Here is a 22,456-nt window from a genome sequence, read left to right on the forward strand (position 1 = left end):
CCCCCTTTCATCTGACTCCAGGGAAATATTACTTCATAACAGTTGGAACAAAAAAAAAAAAAAAGAGAGAAAGAAAAACTAAGTGGGAAGCTCAAAACATCGATTTCAGGAGTTCTTTTTTTTTTTAGTATCACATCAGTTCCCTATATGAACAAAGAGGAAACAGAAACATACTTTTTATCTGCTTTATTTCTGTTCTGAAGTAATTAAAATTGTTTCTCCTGTAATAATTTGAAGTAACATGTGAAAGTGCTTCCTTCCTATATTTGCAATTCTGTGCAATTTAGCTACCAGTTCGAGTGGTGGTGATGGTTGTTACTTAGTTGCTCAGTAGTGTCTGACTCTTTGGTGACCCTATGGACTATAGTCTGCCAGGCTCCTCTGTCCGTGGGGTTTTCTGGGCAAGGATACTGGAGTGGGTTGGCATTTCCTACCCAAGAGCATGTGATTTACATTTACAAGGTATCATCCCCTAAGGACAAAATCTGACCATACATACGCTGCTTTCGGTTAGCAGGGCAAGAAGAGAGATGCAGATGTAGAGAATGGACTAATGGGCTCGGGGGAGAGGGAGCCAGGAAAGAACTGAGAGAGTCGCATTGACATATATACACTGCCAGCGTGCAATAGCTAGCTAGTGGGAAGCTCAGCTCAGCGCTCTGAGATGACCTAGAGGGGTGGGATGGCGGTGGGAGGGAGGTTCAGGAGGGAGGTTCAAGTGCGAGGGGATAGATGTATACCTGCAGCTGACTCATGTCATTATACAGCAGAAACTAATATATCATTGTAAAACAATTATACTCCAACAGAAAAGAACTAACTAGTGGTTACCAGTAGAAGAGGGAAGGGGGGAGGGGCAACCAGGGGCAGGGGAGTAAGAGGTACAAACTATTATATATAAAATAAGCTACAAGGCTATATTATACAACACAGAGAATATAGCCAATATTTTAAAATAACTATAACTGGAACATAAACTTTAAAAATTGTGAATCTCTCTATTGTATACATGTAAAATATAATATTGTATACCTGTAATATATAATATTGTGTACCTGTAACATATAATATTGCACAGCAACTATACTTCAATAAGGAGAGGTCTATATTCCTAAGGAAATGGAATATAGTGAGAAATTTACAAATATTCATATGGTACAATGACAAGAACACAGGCTATGCAGTTTTGAGAACCTGAATTTGCCACTTACAAAAGCATTGCTCTCTGAGCTTCAGTTTCCTCTCTGTAAATTGGGGATAATAACACTTAAAGAGAGGTTCTAAGGCATTGGTTCTCAAAGTGTGGCCTCTGTTCAGCGTCACTGAAAACTTGTGAGAAATGGAATTCTGGGGTCACCTCAGACTTACTGAATCAGAAACTCTGTGGATGGGCCAGCCATCTGTTTCCACAAACATTCCAGGTCATTTTATTACACACTAAAGTTATAAATGACCATGACTGTAGCTAAACAGATACTATTTGGACTCCAGACTTTCATTAAAATGAAAGTGTAACAAACACATTGCCCATGTGTTAACTCCCATTATTGTGATGCTAGTGAATATTTTCAGCAGATATTGTCTTTGAGCAGGATTGTGCTAATTGGAGCATACAGGAGTTAAACAGGTATAGTCTTTACCTTTAAAAAAAATTCATAGTCAAGAAAGATTTATAAAGAAACCAACAGTTGTGGTACTGTATGTTAAAAGCTATCATGGCAGCTTGCAGAATGTGCTAGAACCAAAGATTGCCCATTTAAGTTAGGCAGGGGCATGAAGGAAGGCTTCCCAGGGGATGCTGTTTGGTCTGTGTCCTTAAAGTGAGTTGGCTAGGTTGATAAGGATTGAACCCATTTTCCAGCTAATGAGAATAGATGTCTTGGAAAGTCCTAGGAGTGTGAAAGAGTATGTTAGAAGAAGGGGGCTTAAATAAAGGAAAAGAAAGTGTGAACAAAGGGAGAATGGAGATCAAACCCTCCATACCATCAAGAGGCCCCGTTGGAGAAGTCTCCATGTGAAACCTCTTCATCTAGATAGGATTATCGCAGCTGCAGAAAACCAGCAAAGGCTTGTATCAGGGAAGGTATACGATGTGACATCAGCTTTCTAAGGCAGGCTATCCAGTTCCAGTACTAGAGCAAGGAGGGCCTTTGGCCATGTGACCAAAGCAGGATTGAGCAGAAGGACGTATGGCTGAGATGCCTAGCAGGTAAATTGATGGAACTTTGGTTTGAGATGATCAGCGGCCCCTAACCTTTATGGCGTGAGGGATCGGTTTCGTGGAAAACAATTTTTCTAGGGAGTGGGATGGTGAGGTTGGTTTTGAATAATCAAGCACATTACTTATATTGTGAACTTTATTTTTATTATTATATCAGCTCCATGTCAGATCATCAGGCATTAGATCTCGGAGGTTGGGGACCCCTGGAAATGATGAAGTGGAAGAATGGATATGGGAATTCAGAAACTGTTTTTAACCTGTATATCTTTCTTTTAACATAAAATTCTTCTCTCTCTCTGATGCTTGAAATATCACATTTCAAAACAGAATTAAGATTCCCTTTAAAGAGTTTTCAAAATTGTTAGGAAAAAATGCAATCAGATGTGTTTGCTCATTATCCTGAATCAGTAAAAAGTATTGGATCAGGTCAGCTAATTAAAATCTAAAATATTCAAATATCAACATGTTATGAAATAGCCATGCCTCTGCATTATCAATTTGTTTTTTATTACTTTAGAATTATTTGAACAACTCATATTGCTTAAAAAGGAGAGAGTAAACCCCCTGCTGGTTCCCACCAAATTAATCCATGAACACATGCTTGAAAATGTGTGGCTCCTCATTTGTTTTTCCTGGCAACGAGAGAGATGAGCTGGGACCAGCACACAGAGGACAGAAAGGATGGGAGGATCTTTTGTTCCAGGTGTTAGTGAGTAATGAATGGGTGTTCCCAAGCGCACCCAGAAATAAGCTGTTATTTTATAACTCCTCCCTTATTACCTACCAGTAGCAGAAGACCTCTAAGAATTTAGGAAAGATTAGGATGCTGGCTGTGGCTGAAAGAGTCTAACTACATTTTATTTCTCCCTTTCTCCTGTTTGTGTTAAGAAAACAGGCCCTTATGCATGGATGGAGTGGGATGTTTATCTTTCTCTTTCAGGAGGGCTCTGCCTAATACTTCTAAATGTTATAAAATATGCTGCAGCTAATTAGTCAAGGAGGAAATTAGTCCAAGCGAATTAATCACTGGTGCTCAATGTGGAATTTCAGTGCTTTGTGACTCAGAGATTATTTAGTTGTTTCCCCTGCTTTCTTGTTTTCCGTTAAAATGAATTCACCCATGTCAACACGGATGGCTCATTAGGAGCTTTCCGCCATTGTCCCACTCCCCTTCTGCTGGCACAGGCTCGCCATAGGGATCAGAAAGCACTCCGTCTGAACTGATGCTTACATACAAAGTTGGGTTGGCACTACTTTCTCCTTCCTTGGAGTACTTCCAGTGGGTAGAAACCACAGGGGATGGGGGAGGGCTGTAGAAGTGTTCAACACAGGCAGTGAGCACTTTATTAAACACCTGCTCTTCCTTTCTCTACCTGTGTAACTGGTTCAAGAACCTCCAGGTAAATTTGGGTGTAAAAATGCTTTTTAAGTGACATAAGTGATAAGTTAGGAAAGTAGAAGCTGTGAATCATGGCTTTTCACTGTCTCCCAAGATTTACTGATGCTCAGGCAGGGGTGGAGACAGGACTGTTGTCAGATGCCAGCTCCCTGGAGGGTCAGTATGTTAGGGCAGGGAATGATCATGACCGTGGTTTATACAGAAAGCAGAAGGCTGGGTATCAAAAAAGCCTGACATAGATAATGCTTTACAGTTAGCAATGTGCTTTCATGTGCATTTTTTAAATTCAGCTCTCCTACACATCCTGTGAGATGAGTTGTACTTGTTACTCTTTATAAATAGGAAACTGAATTTTTTGTGTGTGTATAACTGTTGTGTAGTATTTTGAAAGTCTAGATGAATACCATGATTTTTCTTTAGTTGGGTGGAGAAAACTGAAGTCAAAGTGTTAGTGTTGCTCAGTTGTGTCGACTCTTTGCAATCCCATAGACTGTAGCCTACCAGTCTCCTCTCCCCATGGAATTCTCTAGGAAGGAATACTGGAGTGCTGGCCATTCTCTAGGCAGGAATACTGGAGAATGGCTAGCCATTCTCTTCTCCAAGGGACCTTCCCAACCCAGGGACTGAAACTGGGGTGTTTTTTCTCTCTCTCTCTCTTTTTTTTTTTTTTTTTGCTTATCTTTGTTTTTTATTTTTTAACTACTGTTGCTTTTGTAAAAGGAAAAATAATCACTTTTTAATTAATGAAATGTATGTCTCCTCTCTAAATAAATCAGTAAGTAAATAGTAAAATGAAGTGATCTGACTCTCCTAAAGTTACAGAGCTAGAAAGTGGCTTAGTCTTGCTGAATAAATCCAGGTGCCCTGATTTTCCTTTCTTAGTCTTTCTCAACACCACATCTGCCTCCTGTATACCTAGACATTTGCAGGGTAAAACTTAATGTGATAAATGGAAGTTTTCAGACAATGAAAATCAGACCCCAGTGTCTCTCCAAACAGACAAAAACCGTGAAGTTAATGGCAATTATAAACAATTATATTCCGACTTTAGGAAGAATGTGGGAAGCAAAACCATGTAGTAAACAGAGCCTCAGCTGAGCCAAACAGATACAGTGTAAGGGCTTGTTCACAGAGTACCTTTGGTGACTCACTGCTCAACCACTCTGGGCATTTATTTTCTCAACTATGAAATGGGGAAAATAACTTGTATCCTGTAACATGGGTGTATCACAAATAATATATTAAAGTATTTAGAATATTGTTTAGCACATAGGAGGTGCTCAATCCACTCCCTATTGGGTTTAGTATATTGTAGTTTTCTAAAGCATGAATGTCATTGTAGAATGATATCAGTTCCTATAACAATATTCATAATTTTAATAATCATAAAATGTTACTGTAAACATGCCTAGCAAAATAAAACAAGTCTACTACTAGAATGCTAAATGATTAATCTGCACTATATTCAAAATCCCTTCCTTCTGAAGGAATTTCCCTTTTGCAGATTTAAAAAACTATAGAGTAAGTATTTCTGAAAAAATATACTTCAGTAAAGAACTGGAAAATCTAGAGTCTAGATTAGCATCGCATTAATAATTTGAACACAATTTAGACATATCTCTCCAGATCCCATCAGTCATTGATGGTTTCTACATACTCAGATGACCATTTTTTCTGACTCATTGTATAATATATATATAAACACTTCATGCTCTGGAATAAATACACTTTAATAAATCACTTGTTCCATACATGTCTAGTTGCGATTGTACATTTTTCACTTTCTGAGTCTGGAGAAATAGATTCTGGAAGCAGTTTTTTTCATCTTCTCCTTCAGCACTTTTCTTTCCCTTTCTTATACTTCATATATTTTATTTTCTATTTTGTTTCTTACTTATGTTTTAAAATGGTTTTTATCTCCTAAGTTTATGCTCTTGCCAATTCTCTAGCATATCTTGGCCATCCTTTTTCTATGTGGCAGACTATCTTGTATGTAGTAGACATTGAATAAGTATTTTAAGAATAAGGGATTATTGATTTAATGAGGAGAACTTCAGGGACCAAAATGGAAGAGTAGGAAAATGGGTTTTGCATGTGTGCTCCTAAAAGACCAGACTCAAACTGGCTCAGATGATACAGAAACTTATTGACTCATGTATCTAAAAAGTCTGAATGCAGAGCAGACGTGAAATCGGAACAGACTGAAAAGGTTCAAGTGCCATTAAGATTGTTCCTCCCTTTCTCTATGATTTCCTAGGCTATGTTTTCCCAGTAGGTTATTTTATCCTCAGGCTGGCTTTTGTAGCAAAATGGTAGTTTCATAAGGCTATATTCTTCCTTGTTCACATCAGAATTGGGCAGAGGATAATTCTTACCACAAATATCCATCAATGTGTACCCACTGGTGACAGAATTACTTCTGGAAAACTTACGTCCATGTCTGTCTATGAACCAATCCCTGTTGACTGGGAATGCTGTCTGGTAATGGACAGGGTCCTGAGGCAAAACACTGCACCAAGGAAAATGAGATAACCCTAGAGACAGGCTGGGGTTCCATCTCAACCAAACCATGGAAATGCTTATAATTTGATGGAGGGAAGGGAAGGAGGATGGGTGTTTCAATGAATTTGGTGCAGGCAGTCATAACGTACATGGTAATTGAGTAGCAGCTTGAACCTCCGTTGCTCTAAAATAAGGCTGAAATGCTTCCAAATGCCCCTTGGAAGAAAAGCTATGACAAACCTAACACCATACTAAAAAGAAGAGACATCACTTTGCCAACAAAGGCCCATCTAGTCAAGCCTATGGTTTTTCTAGTAGTCATGTACGGATGTGAGAGTTGGACCATAAAGAAAGATGAGCGCTGAAGAATTGATGCTTTTGAACAGTGGTGTTGGAAAATATTCTTGAGAATCCCTTGGACTTCAAGGAGATCAAACCAGTAAATCCTAAAGGAAATCAATCCTGAATATTCATTGGAGGGACTGATGCTGAAGCTGAAGCTCCAATACTTTGACCACCTGATGTGAAGAACCGACTTACTGGAAAAGACCCTGATGCTGGGAAAGACTGAAAACAGGAGAAGGATATGACAGAGGATGAGGTGGGTGGGTGGCATCACCGACTCAATAGATATGAGTCTGAGCAGGCTCCAGGAAATAGTGAAGGACAGGAAAGCCTGGCGTGCTCCAGTCCATGGGGTCACAGAGTTGGAAATGACTGAGTGACTGAAGAACGAAAGATAAGGCTGAAATGCTGCAATGTTAAACTCACTAGGTATATGAAATAAATGAGAAAGCACATAGCCTCACAGTAACTCGGGATAAATTAAATTTTCCTCAAAAACATTTTGTTTATGCGTACTTTCTAAATAAAAATGAGTTATTTTTGACATTTTGTCAAGCTTAACAGGTCATTTTTCGATTTAACTGTTTCTTATGACTCAGTATGAAAAAGACTTCCAGAATAATTTCATCACATCTAGCATTTCTTTTCTTCCTGACATGAAAACAAAACAAGCCTTCTCATTTACACTGAGATATCCTAGTCTTTGGCTTCCCTGTTGTCTCATTGGTCAGGAATCTGCAACAGATGCAAGAGACATGGGTTTGATCCCTGGGTCAGGAAGATCCCCTAGAGAAGGAAATACAACCCATTCCAGTATTCTTGCCTGGGAAATCCCACAGACAGAGGAGCATGGCAGGCTATAGTCCATGGGGTTGCAAAAGAGTCGGATATGACTTAGTGACTAAACAATGACAATAATCCTAGTCTTTAGCACAAATATTATATAGTGTTTATCATCCTTATATTAATAGATCTTGTTGGGTTATACAAGAGGTGGAATCACCATTGTATTCAATCTTATCTAATCATAATGTAGCTAAAACATTACCTAGAAAGGATTATTTGGTTTTTAATTTTCAAGCAAATAGGATGAATCTCATTGCCCCATTCTTTTAGGGATCTCACTCTTGGTATCAGACAATTATACAGGATTCCCCACACCCACCCGACTCACCACCCAGCCACCCAGCTTTTCACAGCTGCGCCTGGAATGCCCCACCTGGACTGGTATCCTCTGGTTGGCATCTGCTTAGGCAAAGCACACCAGGTTCTTCCCAACAGATCATCTACTTTCCCTTTTTCTCCCCGCAAGAGCCTTCACCTTCTGTCCCCAACAGCTGTTAAAACTACCCAGAAGGCTGCCACTGAAAATAACAATCTGTGCCTTCCTTCTTCAGGAAGGAAGTCTCTTATTTTTCCTTTGGTATGCTACTATTTATGATTTGCTAGTGAAAAATAAATGGTTGAATGAGATATCTAAGCTTCAGATTGCACATGAAGAGGAATAGAGAGGATGACTAGCCTTAAAAAAATATCTCAGTGATCTTTAGGATTGACTGGTTTTATCTCCTTGCATTACAAAGGAACCTCAAGAGTCTTCTCCAGTACCACAATTTGAAAAACATCGATTCTTCAGCACTCAGCCTTCTTTATGGTCCAACTCTCACATCTATACATGACTGCTAGAAAAATCATAACTTTGACTATACAGACCTTCGTCAGCAAAGTAATGTTTTAGATCAAGTCAGTTGAAGGCAAAATGTGAAAGACTGACATGTGGATTCACACTGCTAACCTCAGAACTGATAAAGAATACTTATTAAGGTTTATGAGAGTAAAAAAACAAATAGACTCTGATCTTAAACATTTCTATTTTTTTTAATTTTATTTATTTATTTATTTTTTATTTATTTTTTTTTTAGTATTAAGTTTTTTATTTTTTTAATTTTAAAATCTTTAATTCTTACATGTGTTCCCAAACATGAACCCCCCTCCCACCTCCCTCCCCATAACATCTCTGTGGGTCATCCCCATGCACCAGCCCCAAGCATGCTGTATCCTGCATCAGACATAGACTAGTGATTCAATTCTTACATGATACTATACATGATAGAATGCCATTCTCCCAAATCATCCCACCCTCTCCCTCTCCCTCTGAGTCCAAAAGTCCGTTATACACAGCTGCGTCTAATTTATTTTAATTTGAATAGAGACATCAAAAACAACTAAATTGTCTTAAATTTCTTTTTAAAGAATATTTACTAAGGAAAGAAGGCATTCTTATGGGCCCCCTTGAACCTCCTTTTTACATTTAATATTTAAGGAAGCTATTGCTTTTTTGAAGAAATTGATATTGGTTATTCAGATTTTCAAAATCAAAAGGGAGATTGAGAAAAAAAAATTAACTGTGTGCTGAAGAAACACTGCTTCTAACACATAGCTTTTAAAAACATTCATTCAAAAGCCAGTTTTTAATCCAATTGGCAGGAAACTCAACCAAACCCTTCTTAATTTGTATCCGGTTATTTCTGATAAATAAGAAGGTATATATAAGCTTTCACATTCATATGCAAACACATTCTACCAGAGAAATTCTGACACTTATGCTGCTTAGAAATAAACGTCATTTCCCTTTGAGGCATGAGTTAGTTTCCAGTTCTGAACTTTCTGAAGGCCATCCATATCAGAGCAGATGTTCCCAGTGTTACAAATTTCATCACGTATGACTCTAAATAAAGCAGAGATAGTGAAATCCTATAGGATTGATGGTATTTCCAATTTGATTACTAATCTGATTCCACATCTATGAAATTGAAGGATCATCCCCTTATAATGAGAAATAAAAATACTCTGATTTATATTTATGTTAATCTATTATTTGAATATTCTCTATTGGTATCTGAAAGAACTTAAATCCATTCACTATTGAAAAATGTGCTAGCTTTAGAGTTTGAGACAAATGAAAAAGTAAAGTAATATTGGGCACTGGTGAAAAGTGAAGTCAACTTTTGAAAACAAGAAATGAGTCTTGTTTCCACCATCAGTTCAGCTCCATTGCTCAATCATGTCTGACTCTTTGCAACCCTATGGACTGCAGCATGCCAGGCTTCCCTGTCCATCACTAACTCCTGGAGCTTGCTCAAACTCATGTCCTTCGAGTCAGTAATGTCATCCAACCATCTCATCCTCATCCCTTCTCCTCCTGCCTTCAGTCTTTCCCAACATCAGAGTCTTTCCCAATATATGGAAATATGGAATTGGTCTGCCACAGTAATCAAAGGAACTGTGAACACAGAAATCGAAGAAAATATAGTCCAATATATGGAATATGGTTCCCACCAAATAGATAAGGAAATCAAGCCCCCACCTTACAGATAAAACAAGGAGGGAATAAATACTGAAAAAAAATTCTCTTACACAATAATATGAAAATAATAAGATTTAATCTTTTTTTTTTGCTTTGCTTTAGCATTTTTGGTTTCATATCAAAGTTACCCACATTCCTGGTATCTCATTATTTTTAAACATTCATTGTTTTATTCCATGACAGTACTGCTAAAATATGTTTCCACTTCTTTATTTATTTATTTTTTTACCAACTATCACATTTTATCTCATTTCCAGATGTGCACAAGGTTGGAAGGGAAATCGTTGCCACATCAAGGTTAACCCACCGACTGCTGATTTCACGAACACTCAGAACAGTAAGTGACATTGTGACCAAAATCACTTGAGTTTTGCAGTCTCTAATATTTTTCACTGAATATTTACATTTTTTCATTGGTTTGAAATTCCAGATATATGGACCCTCCTGGGTATTGGATTAGCTTTACTGATAGCTCATATTACACTAGCGGTCTTGTGTTTTCTTGCCAACAAAAAAGTACCAGTAAGGTAAGTGATGCCTTCCATTGCTCTGGCAGACCAGTTTTCTGAAAGATTTCATTTGTTATATTTTTCTTTCATTCCATATTACATTCAGGTAACTTTAGTTTTCCATACTTCGTGGATTTATTTTTCTGGGAAGAAAGCCTAAGCTATTTAATGATTAGTAGTTTTTAAATAAAAAGCCACAAGTTTACTTTTCTGATTATGTTAGGAACATTTTTGATGACACCAAATAACAAAATCTGACGTTTGGCCCAAATGAAAAATGCACAAGGTGATGGATGTCCCACTTTCTGGCAGTGCTCAGGGTCGTTAGCACAACTATCAAAGAGACCCTTTCTCAGCTTGCTCAGGGAGGTCTTGCACCAGTGCCCCAGACCAAGACTCCACGTCCTAGGTGGCACGCAGATCCAAAGCTGAGATCTGTGTACCTGGAGGGACTCTGTGGGCTCGACTCATGCATGGTTAAGACCTCACAACCTATTGTGCCCTTCAGGATTCTGGGGCTTCCTACTCCATACCCATCTTCTGTCATCTAAATGAGAAACACATCACATCCCCCCAGTAATGAAAGCGATTGTCTTTCCCATGAACTAAACAAGCTAAGGGCTCAAAATAAGACTTAATGAAATTTTAAGAAATTAAAGAAATGCATCGTGTCTTGCACACCTGCAATCTGTGTTCAGAAATTTAGATTTGCTGCTAGCCAGTGTGTCACAGAGCCCTGCATAAGCTGCCTGTTCCTTGGTGCCAACTTATATCCGCCTCTTGCTTGAATTCTCCACAGATCTCCAGCCTGCAATCATGTTAATTAGCAGACACCAAACTCGATATCATCAATTAAGGCAAATTTATTATAAAATTATAGTGTTCATTAGGAAAAAAGATACAACGTTTTAATCCATTACTATTAAGGTCTTACTCATCTATTAATTCTTTCTTTCTTATGTGCCTAAAATATGCCAATGTGGATACAAACATGAATGAAAATAAGTCTGGACTTAATGTAGTGGGAAAAAACATAAAGCTACTAAGTGAAATACTGGTTTTGTGCTACTATATAGTAGCATTTTCCAGAGAAACAAAAAAATGGATAAAAAGATAGAAGCTAGCTGCAGCAGCTAGCTAGTTAGATATTCTGTTATTTCTATCCTTCTTTGTTTATATATATCTTTAAATATCAAATATATAATATATTTATATTTAATGTATAAACATACAACCAATACAATAAACTAGTAATTATTATATTAATATATTATCATGTTTAAATATGTCAGTATATAATATATTAAGATATCTTAAAAATTAACATATATCTTCCTATTAAAAATTACATATTAATGTATTACATTTATGAAATATGAATTATAAAATTGTTTATTAATATTGAGATAATCATATTTAATTGTATTAATAACATAATATATTAAGAGAGAAGGATTTATTTGCTCACCTAATAGTGGGGACTGGCAAGCATGAAACTTGCAGGGCAGGCCTGCAAGCTGGAAAGTCAGGTAAGCATTGATGGTGTAAGCTTGAGTCTAGAAACTTTCAGACAAGCTATCAGACTGGAAACATGGGTAGGATTTCTCTGTTGTAATCTTGAGGCAGAATTCTTTCTTTTTTTTTAAGAAATCTCAGCATTTACTCCTAAAGCTTTCAAATAAGTGAATGAGCCCCACCCACAATAGAGGTAGTAATCTTAAAATTGGCTGATGGTAAGTGCTCATGACATCTGAGAAGTCCTTCACAGTAGCATCTCGAGTATGGTTTGAACGAACAATAGGGCTCCACAGCCCAACCAAGTTGACACATAAAAGTAATCATTGCAGTATATAAATAAGTTTTCATATGAACACAACCAGCAGAGGTCCTCAAAAAGAACCTAAAGTTTCACACCTTCTCTGGATTCATATTGGACAACCTGCATATTTTCGGCTATGGAGAGACCTCTAAAGCAAATGTTGGTGGCACTGCAGCCCAGCCTGAGAGATCTCTTTTCCTCTTTCTCTCCTTTCTCACTTAGAGTTTGAAATCATATTTATTTTCTTAATTGAGGTACAGTTGTTTTACAGTGTGGTGTTAGTTTCTGGTGTATAGCAAAGTGACTCAGTTATATGTGTATATACATATATTTTTTCCCAGATTACTTTCCATTATAGGTTTTTACGAAGTATCAAATATAGTTCCCTGTGCTATAGAGTAGGACTTTGTTGTTTATCTGGGGTTTCTTTTTGCATATTTATTTATTGCAATTACTTTTTTTAATTTTTATTTTTACTTTATTTTACTTTACAATACTGTATTGGTTTTGCCACATCTGTTTTACATATAGAAGTAAGAGTCTGGCAGGCTACAGTCTATGGGGTCGCAAAAGAGTGGGGCACAACTTAGCAACTGAACAAGTGTGTATCTGTTAAACCCCAAACTCCTGATTTATCCCTTCCCCACCCCTTTCCCCTTTGGTAACAGTAACAAACCATAGTTTGTTTTCTATGTTTGTGAGTCTGTTTCAGTTTTCTAAATAAGTTCATTTGTACCATTTTTTTTCGATTCCCTGGGACATGTTTTAACATATGTATTTAAATTTAACGATAAGTCAGCTTTTTCGGAAAATTAAGTTTGAGTTGGTTGATTGGCTAGTTAGCACGACTGGCTTTGTCACTTAGATGAGATGGTAGACAAATTCCATAATTTAAAGAACTCAATATAAAATATTCCAGAAATTCTTTTCTTTGCAACCACTAAACTTATAGCTTACTGTGAATGGTATCAGATTCTTGATCTCCAAAGATTTAGCTTCAGGACCAGAGATCAGGCTTGACCACTCAGGGCTGTTGTGTGGCAGAAGTTTCATTACAGTGAAAAACAAAGAAGGCTTCTGACAACGACATCAGAAGGGGATGGAGAGTGCCCCCTCACTAGTCTTAGCAAGGGAGCTATATACTTTTTAAATTAGTTATTACACTAAATCAAAAGAATGTCCCAAGATTGTAAAGGTCTTACTAGGCCCACTCCCACAATTTACATTTTAAGATAACAGGATTGGTCAGAAGGTTCTCAAGAAGGAGAAACATATCCTCAAGCCGGATACATTGTTGTTATAGAATCCTTAGTACAGAGTTTAAGCTGAGTTTTTTTGTTGCGTAATCATCAACTCTGGGCTTAAGGAAAAAAACCTAAAACTAAGGACTGTAGAAAAAAATTTGGTCCTTTTCTCCTCCTTGAGAACTCCAGACCCCTATCTCCTCCTTGAGAGCCCCAGACCCCTCTCTTCTCCTCAGGGACCCCCAGCTTCTTATCAACCTATCTAGAAATTGACTCAATACAATTTTTAGACATTAAAATAAAAATGTAAAAGGAGATGCATATTTTTCTAAATTATTTTAGAGATAACTCAAGTGGCAATGTTCAAAGACCACTGCACCAAGTTTGATTTTCCACCAACTCCACTCTTCACACACACCCTACCCTTGGGAAGTGTTCCCATTCCTCTAAAGTGTATGGCATTTCACACAATATGCCTAGCAGAGCTATACAAACACATGCATTTTTGATACTAAGTAAAAATAACCTGGTATTCCTTCAGGGTTAGCCACTGAGTTGTCAGAATGTTATCCGCAAGGAGATTGTTAAAACGCCATTTTGTAGTGTTATTACTTAACAATTTCCATATTAACCATTCCTTATCTTTACATTCCCAGTTTCTAGCATCATATGCATAACATATCCAATACACACCTATTGAAGACTATCTGTACTTTAATATTATCCATACTTCTGATCATCACCAGAAATATTGCTCATGTCTACTGATGAATTTTCAATTACAATGTTGCACATTAACTTTTTTAAATGTCTTTTTGCAAAAAATCATTTAAGCCCTAAAGCAAGTTAGAGTGTTAGGCTGGGAGATAGCTACATGATAACAATGACTCATCTTGAAAATAATACCAAAACTTTGAGATAGGCAGGAATTAATGTAAGCAGGAAATTTATCACCTTCTCTAAATAAACCTTAACCTTAATGTTTTTCATTAGATTTTATAGAAACAATCTGTAACATAAGAGATCCTTCAGTGACTTGAAATTTTTTGTATTCATTTCTGAAAAACACCGGATGGAGCACCGCATGCTCAGACAATGCCAAGCACAGCAACGAGCCTCTTAAAGTTGTTTTTAGAGATGCAGTTCCTGGATTTTATTATACATTCTCTGACCTTTCTGTTAGCTACTTGCCACCAAATGTATGAGTGAGGACACTGATTGGAGGGGAAGAAAGCATCTCAAGCACCTTAATCAAAATAAAGAATTTAGTGTAACAATGCACATGTCTTACAGAGCTCAAGGGTAAGAATAAAGAGATCAGGCCTCAGGGAGGCCTGGACCCAGTGGTTTTCTGCTTCTCATCTCTGCTGCTTTTTGCTTCGCTCTTGGTGACTCTCTCTCTGAAGACATACTGCCTTTACTCTGTCTATATAACAAAAACATGTTGCCTTGAGGATGGATGTTACAAATTATGCCCCCAGACCTGTGGAGAGACTATATCTTTGTTTTTCTTTCTCCATTCCATATTCCAAAGGAAGACCCTCTGATTAGCCCACTTGGGTCAAGATCCCATTTCTGGTTAAATCAACTATGGGTGAGTTATGGGGCAAGATCAACTGTACAAACATGGCTGCTGGGACCCCATACAATGCCCCATGGTGAGGATGATGGGGGTCATCACGAAAGGTCTCTGAAAGGTATCTACTACACGTGGCCGCACAGTCCAATATCCACCAGATTTTCCTCATGAGACTTCAGTTCAGTCGCTCAGTCATGTCCGATTCTTTGCGATCCCATGAACTGCAGCACGGCAGGCCTCCCTGTCCATCACCAACTCCCGGAGTCCACCCAAACCCACTGAGTCGGTGATGCCATCCAACCATTTCATCCTCTGTCATCCCCTTCTCCTCCTGCCCTCAATCTTTCCCAGCATCAGAGTCTTTTCAAATGAGTCAGCTCTTCACATCAGGTTGCCAAAAGTATTGGACTTTCACCTACAACATCAGTCCTTCCAATGAACAGCCAGGACTGATCTCCTTTAGGATGGACTGGTTGGATCTCCTTGCAGTCCAAGGGACTCTCAAGACTCTTCTCCAACACCACAGTTCAAAAGCATCAATTCTTTGGCACTCAACTTTCTTTATAGTCCAACTCTCACATCTTTAGAGGATGCAACAAATTTGTATTAACTTCTAGAGTTGTTTGCAGTTAATACAAAAAGCTGTGACAATCCCACCTACACCAGGAAGCCAATATTAAAGAACACAAATAAATAGTGGACTATTTATCCTTATTTTCCTAAAGCCACATAACACCCACTGCTTTCCTATTTTGGATTACATCATCTTTGCCTGGGGAAGAATACACAGTAAACAGCTGTTTATTATGCTGTCTTGTGGCACTTACTCCTGAGGGATTGTGTTGATTTAATAAATACACTAACAGATGTTAAAAATTAACAGACCTATTTCATTCAGTTATGCAGAGAAATAACATAGGTCTACGTCTTTCTAAAAGTTTCTAAATAATTTCATGGGATTATAAGCATGTACAACTGTAAAAATATTACTGAGTAGGAAATTATAAGACCTGAATGTGATCTTGGGAATGCCTCTTGATTCAAGGCTGTGAACATTTATTAAGAATTCCTATGTGCTAGTCTTGCAAAAGCTCAAAGATAGATAGATAGATAGATAGATAGATATAGATAGATAGATAGATATGCTTATATGCTTTCTGACTCATACTCTGTTATAGTAATGTATTTATTTGACTATGGCACGTGTAAAGGGCATGTGTAAAGGTAGAAATGTAAAACAAAATAGGGATAAAATGGAAAGAAAGAATGATCAAAATAGTGATTGTTTATATTTCTGATAAAAAAAGGTGACTGGGTCCCAAAAGGTATACCAGCTGCCCATGCAAAGTACAGATGTTCTTGGTTGAGATTTATGTATGAGTGGCCCTGATGGCCAAATAAAATATCTGTCTCTATTTTATTATTCTTTCTCCCAGAGCCTTTCCCACTGCTAACACCTTGTATGATAATGTGTTTCTCTGGGGACAGAAGTTTTGCTTTTCTCCTAGTTTGTGATCCTTGGCTAGACCTAAACTGGGCTCAGTAATGAATATTTATCCTTAGCCAAAATCAAAAATTACTTACTCTGTGCCTCAAGGCATTCAGCTGCTCTTGCAGCTAGAATGTCACTAGTGAGCCTGTGTTTGGTCCCAGAAATGAATTCTTAGCCTTAGAAAACTGGAATTCCACCAGTGGCAATGACTAAGGTTGTCTCCCAATGCTTGCAAACCTTTGCTCTCTCCACATATGCGTTTGCCCAAAAGAAGTACAGCTGTTAAGATGCACAAACCTAACTCCCCAGTCTCAGGCCTTTGTGCATATATTGGCCATGTTCTGTCAACTCTGGTAAATGTTTACTTTGAGCTAGAAAAGGAAAATGGAGAGCAGGGTTTTGAAATCTTTCCCTTAAAAACAGGATTGGACCATATGTGATCATGATGATTTCTCCTCTTCCTCCTCCTTCCTTTTCTTCTCTCTCTCTCTCTTTTTAAAGAATACCATGCCACCTATTCTTTTCCCTTAATCCTCACCTTTGTTTTTTGTCTTGAAGTGATAAAACAAGCCCATAAAAAAGACCTCAAGGGGGGAGTCTGAGGTCTGATCTCAGCCTGATCTCCCTGAGCCTTTTTCCCAGGCAGATCACCTCTCTGCACCCCTCAGAAGAGTCCCATTCCCTACCCTGTGCCTGGGGATTTCAGAACTCCTTTTATTCAGAGTGGAGTGAGTGGGGCATGGCATATGTCTTGGTGTATCACGTAGAGGTGATATATTCTGGGGAGATGCAATTCAGATGGATGAAGAGGGCTGCAAGGGGAAAGTAACATTTATATAAAGCCTGAAAGGATGAAGAAACCAGGTAGAGATGAGGAAAGAACACTGCTGAAAATAAAAGATAAAGTGGAAACTTACAGTTTCTCAGTAGGCTGACATAGCTATAGAATATGGAGAAGAACAAGTCACATTACACTTGTGGTAAAAGTATGTGATAGAGAGGTGGTTAAGGGTTTTGAATGACTATTAAGGAGTTTTCAATTTATTGGTAAAGTTGGGATAAATGCTGTCTATCTCTGTCTGTCCCCCCACCCCGCCACCCCCAGCATCTAGAGAACTGGCCTTTATGGATTGCATTAATGGGCTCCCTTGTCATCTGAATTTATATTATGTTTGGTTGAAGTGGAGCGCACCTTGAGGGAGGAAAGATAGAGGGGGCTGGGTATTCATAATCCTGGCTTGAGCCATAATCCTGGCCAGCACCATTCTAGCTGGCTGATAGCAGTGATAGGTCCATGAGGGGCCCTATGCAGACCCCAGCTGTACCTCTTCTCAGTCTTCCTCCTTCCAGCCTAGGCTGGTAACAGGCCTGATGTCATTGGCCCAACCTACTGCCACATCATTTATGGTTTCTTTATATTCTGGCCACACCTTTGCAAATTAGCATTTTATCGAACATTCCTCACATTTCCCAATTGGAGTATATCAACTGTTTCCTGCTAGGGCCTTAACTGATGCAAGCCAGGAAAGTGTTTTAAGAATGACAAGAAGTCTTTTAAGACTGTTAGAAGAATGACCAGATCATATTTATGGTTAAAATAAAAGAATGCAGAGCATGAGAACAGATTAGGATAAGATTATAAAATCGATCATCTGTCTAGAGGACATAATCCTATTTCAGAGGTTTGGATGAGAGACAATGAGAACTTGAACTTGAGCAGTGGCGACTAACCTGATATAACTGGTGAGGAAAAAACACGTGTCAGAGTTGATCCAAGACTGTATTACTTAGACAACTGCATAATTGATAATGCTGCTAACAAAAATCCAAAAACCCAGGGAGATAAACAGGTTGGGCAATAGGGAAGAAAACTATTTTGATATTCTGTATTTTCTTATACATAAAATTAGGAAGTTGAACTAAATTTTCCTGAATACTTTAGCTGTGGTCCCTGACCTTTTTGGCACCAGGGACTGGTTCCATGGAAGACAATTTTTCCACAGACTGGGAGTGGGGTGATGGTTTCAGGGTGATTCAAGTGTATTACATTTATTATGGACTTTGTTCTTATTACATTGTGATATATAATAAAATAATTATACAATTCACCATAATGCAGTATCAGTGGGTGCCCTGAGCTTTTCCTGCAGCTAGATGGTCCCATCTGGGGGTGATGGGAGAGCAATGGGTTGTTGTTATTGTTCAGTCACTCAATCATGTCCAACTCTTTGTGACCCCATGGAATGCAGCATGCCAGGCTTCTCTGTCCTACACCATCTCCTGGAACTTGCTCAAACTCATGTCCATTGAGTCAGTGATGCCATCCAACTATGGGGAGCAGCTGTAAAATACAGATGAAACTTTACTCACTCACCTATCATTCACCTCCTTCTGTGTGGCTTGGTTCCTAACAGGCCATGACTAGGGGCCAGGGGATTGGGAAACCCTGATGTAAAGCCCACCCCCACAATTCAGGGCATGACTATATGTTATGTTTACTATTATTTTTTATTTATTTATCTTTAAATAGACTTAGGGTTTACTCCTTTGGGCCTTGAGTATTGCCTGGTTGTGATGTATTAATAACTGCGTTAACCTTTCAGCTATTAGAGTGCCTTTTATCTGACTGAATAGTGTCCTGTCTTTATCTCTGCATTACAATTCTCCAAGAGAATTAATGCTTAATTTTAAAAATTAAAAGTGTCTAACTTACAATTCAAAATTAGACCAGACACTTAGCAAATCTATCTGTATAGTGGTCTTTCAAGATGATTAGAAACAGCAATATCTGAGACTCAGATATAATTCTATTTGCAGATAAATCTCTGGGAAGCAGGGACAGCAGTGTTTGTTTACTCTGTTCTTTGCCTAACACACAGTGTGCTTTTCACAAATAATGTGTAGGGCAGATGAAAAATAAGGTGGCTAGGATCTGTAATATATTTGCAGTAATATACCAAAGTCTGGGAATTCAGGCTCTATAAGCCAAATATGCCCAAGACATAGAATGAATGATGCCAGCTGCCATTTTTCCAGACTCCAGTGATCAAGAAGAACTTATTGGTCAAAGGAAGATAGAATAAATTTTCAGAAATACTAGGTTTACTTCTTTCTTTCCCATAAAAATAAAACACAAAAGGAAAAACTTCCACAAACACTAACCACAGAAGCTGTGTCATCTATGAATCTTCCCAGGTGACATTGGACAAAAGCAAGCACTCCTACTTCTGAGCATCCAAACTGCTTTGTTCTCAGCCTTGTTCTCTCATCACATTGACTTTTGGTTTGATGTCTCCCATAACAGATTGTGAGCTTCTTAATGGTAGTGTCCATGTCCTATTCATATTCATATTCTTAAGTTCAACAAATAGCAGATAGAAGATGCATCTTAGTAATTATTTGTTTGAGGAACCAGCAATTATTATTTGAGGAACTAGAGATCAAATTGCCAATATCCACTGGATCATCAAAAAAGCAAGAGAATTCCAGAAAAACATCTATTTCTGCTTTATTGACTATGCCAAAGACTTTGACTGTGTGGATCACAATAAACTGTGGAAAATTCTGAAAGAGATGGGAATACCAGACCACCTGACCTGTCTCTTGAGAAATCTGTATTCAGGTCAGGAAGCAACAGTTAAGAACTGGACATGGAACAACATACTGGTTCCAAATGGAAAAGGAGTATGTCAAGGCTGTATATTGTCATCCTGCTTATTTAACTTCTATGCAGAGTACATCATGAGAAACGCTGGGCTGGAAGAAGCACAAGCTGGAATCAAGATTGCTGGGAGAAATATTAATAACCTCAGATATGCAGATGACACCACCCTTACAGCAGAGAACAAAGAAGAACTAAAGAGCCTCTTGATGAAAGTGAAAGTGCAGAGTGAAAAAGTTGGCTTAAACCTCAACACTCAGAAAACTAAGATCATGGCATCCATCACTTCATGGCAAATAGATGGGGAAACAGTGTCAGACTTTATTTTTTTGTGCTCCCAAATCACTGCAGATGGTGACTGCAGCCATGAAATTAAAAGATGCTTACTCCTTGGAAGGAAAGTTATGACTAACCTGGACAGCATATTAAAAAGCAGAGACAGGAGGTGGTTCTAAGATGGCAGAGGAATAGGATGGGGAGACCACTTTCTCCCCAACAAATTCATCAAAAGAACATTTAAACGCTGAGTAAATTCCACAAAACAACTTCTGAATGCCGGCAGAGGACATCAGGCACCCAGAAAAGCAGCCCATTGTCTTCAAAAGGAGATGGAGAAGTCTTGAGGCTATTGTAAAAATAAGACTGAAAACCAGAAGTAGGAGGCTTAAGTCCAAATCCTGAGAACACCAGAGAACTCCTGACTCCAGGGAACAGTAATCAACAGGAACTCATCAAACACCTCCATAACTACACTGAAACCAAGCACCACCCAAGGGCCAACAAGTTCCAGAGCAAGATATACCAAGCAAATTCTCCAGCAACACAGGAACACAGCCCTGAGCTTCAATATACAGGCTGCACAAAGTCACTCCAAACCCATTGACATCTCATAACCCATTACTGGACACTTCATTGCACTCCAGAGAGAAGAAATCCAGCTCCACCCGCCAGAACACCAACACAAATGTCGCTAATGAGGAAACCTTGACAAGCCACCCGTACAACCCCAAACACAGCAAGGAAACTCCCCAATAAAGAGAACTCCACAAACTGCCAGAATACAGAAAGGCCAACCCAAACCCAGCAATATAAACAAGATGAAGAGACAGATAAATACCCAGCGGTAAAGTGAAGTGACGGAGAAGGTGATGGCACCCCACTCCATTACTCTTGCCTGGAAAATCCTATGGATGGAGGAGCCTGGTGGGCTGCAGTCCATGGGGTTGCACAGAGTCTGACACTACTGAGCGACTTCACTTTCACTTTTCACTTTCATGCATTGGAGAAGGAAATGGCAACCCACTCCAGTGTTCTTGCCTGGAGAATCCCAGGGATGGGGGAGCCTGGTGGACTGCCATCTATGGGGTTGCACAGAGTTGGACACGACTGAAGTGACTTAACAGAAAGTGAAGTGAAGTGAAGGGCTTCCCTGGTGGCTCAGAGGTTAAAGCGCCTGCCTGCAAGGCGGGAGACCCGGGTTCAATCCCTGGGTTGGGAAGATCCCCTGGAGAAGGAAATAGCAACCCACTCCAGTATTCTTGCCTGGAGAATCCCATGGAGGAATAGGATAAATGCCCACCAAACAAAAGAGGAGGAGATAAGGAATCTACCTGACAAAGAATTCTGAATAATGATAGTGAAAATGATCCAAAATCTTGAAATCAAATGGAATCACAGATAAATAGCTTGGAGACAAGGATTGAGAAGATGCAAGAAAGGTTTAACAAGGACCTAGAAGAAATAAAAAAAGAGTCAGTATATAATGAATAATGCAATAAATGAGATAGAAAACACTCTGGAGGGAACAAATAGTAGAATATAGAATATAGGCAGAAGATAGGATTAGTGAGGTAGAAGATAGAATAATAGAAACAAATGAATCAGAGATGAAAAAAGAAAAACAAATTAATAGAAATGAGGACAATCTCAGAGACTTCGAGGACCATGTTAAACGCCCCAACATTCAAAACATAGGAGTCTCAGAAGAAGAAGACAAAAAGAAAGACCATGAGAAAATACTTGAGGAGATAATAGTTGAAAACTTCCCTAAAATGGGGAAGGAAATAATCACCCAAGTCCAAGAAACACAGAGAGTCCCAAACAGGGTAAACCCAAGGTGAAACACCCCAAGACATATTAATCAAGTTAACAAAGGTCAAACACAAAGAACAAATATTAAAAGCAGCAAGGGAAAAACAACAAATTACATACAAGGGGATTCCCATAGGATAACAGCTGCTCTTTCAATAGAAACTCTTCAGGCCAGGAGGGAATGGCAGGACATACTTAAAGTGATGAAGGAAAATAATCTACAGCCT

The 22,456-nt window shown here is 38.6% G+C and overlaps 1 protein-coding gene across 1 annotated transcript in view; it reads left to right on the forward strand.

Moving 5' to 3' along the window:
• MALRD1 (MAM and LDL receptor class A domain containing 1) overlaps nt 1-22,456 on the forward strand; it is a 603,405-nt gene that overhangs the window by 547,172 nt on the left and 33,777 nt on the right. Inside the window, exons 38-39 of the mRNA XM_052651192.1 lie at nt 10,092-10,171; nt 10,265-10,361. Of these exons, the coding sequence (XP_052507152.1) occupies nt 10,092-10,171; nt 10,265-10,361 (177 nt within the window). The remainder of the gene's footprint in view (nt 1-10,091; nt 10,172-10,264; nt 10,362-22,456) is intronic.

This window comes from Budorcas taxicolor, chromosome 13 (genome assembly GCF_023091745.1).
Source record: "Budorcas taxicolor isolate Tak-1 chromosome 13, Takin1.1, whole genome shotgun sequence".
Taxonomy (NCBI): domain Eukaryota; kingdom Metazoa; phylum Chordata; class Mammalia; order Artiodactyla; family Bovidae; genus Budorcas; species Budorcas taxicolor.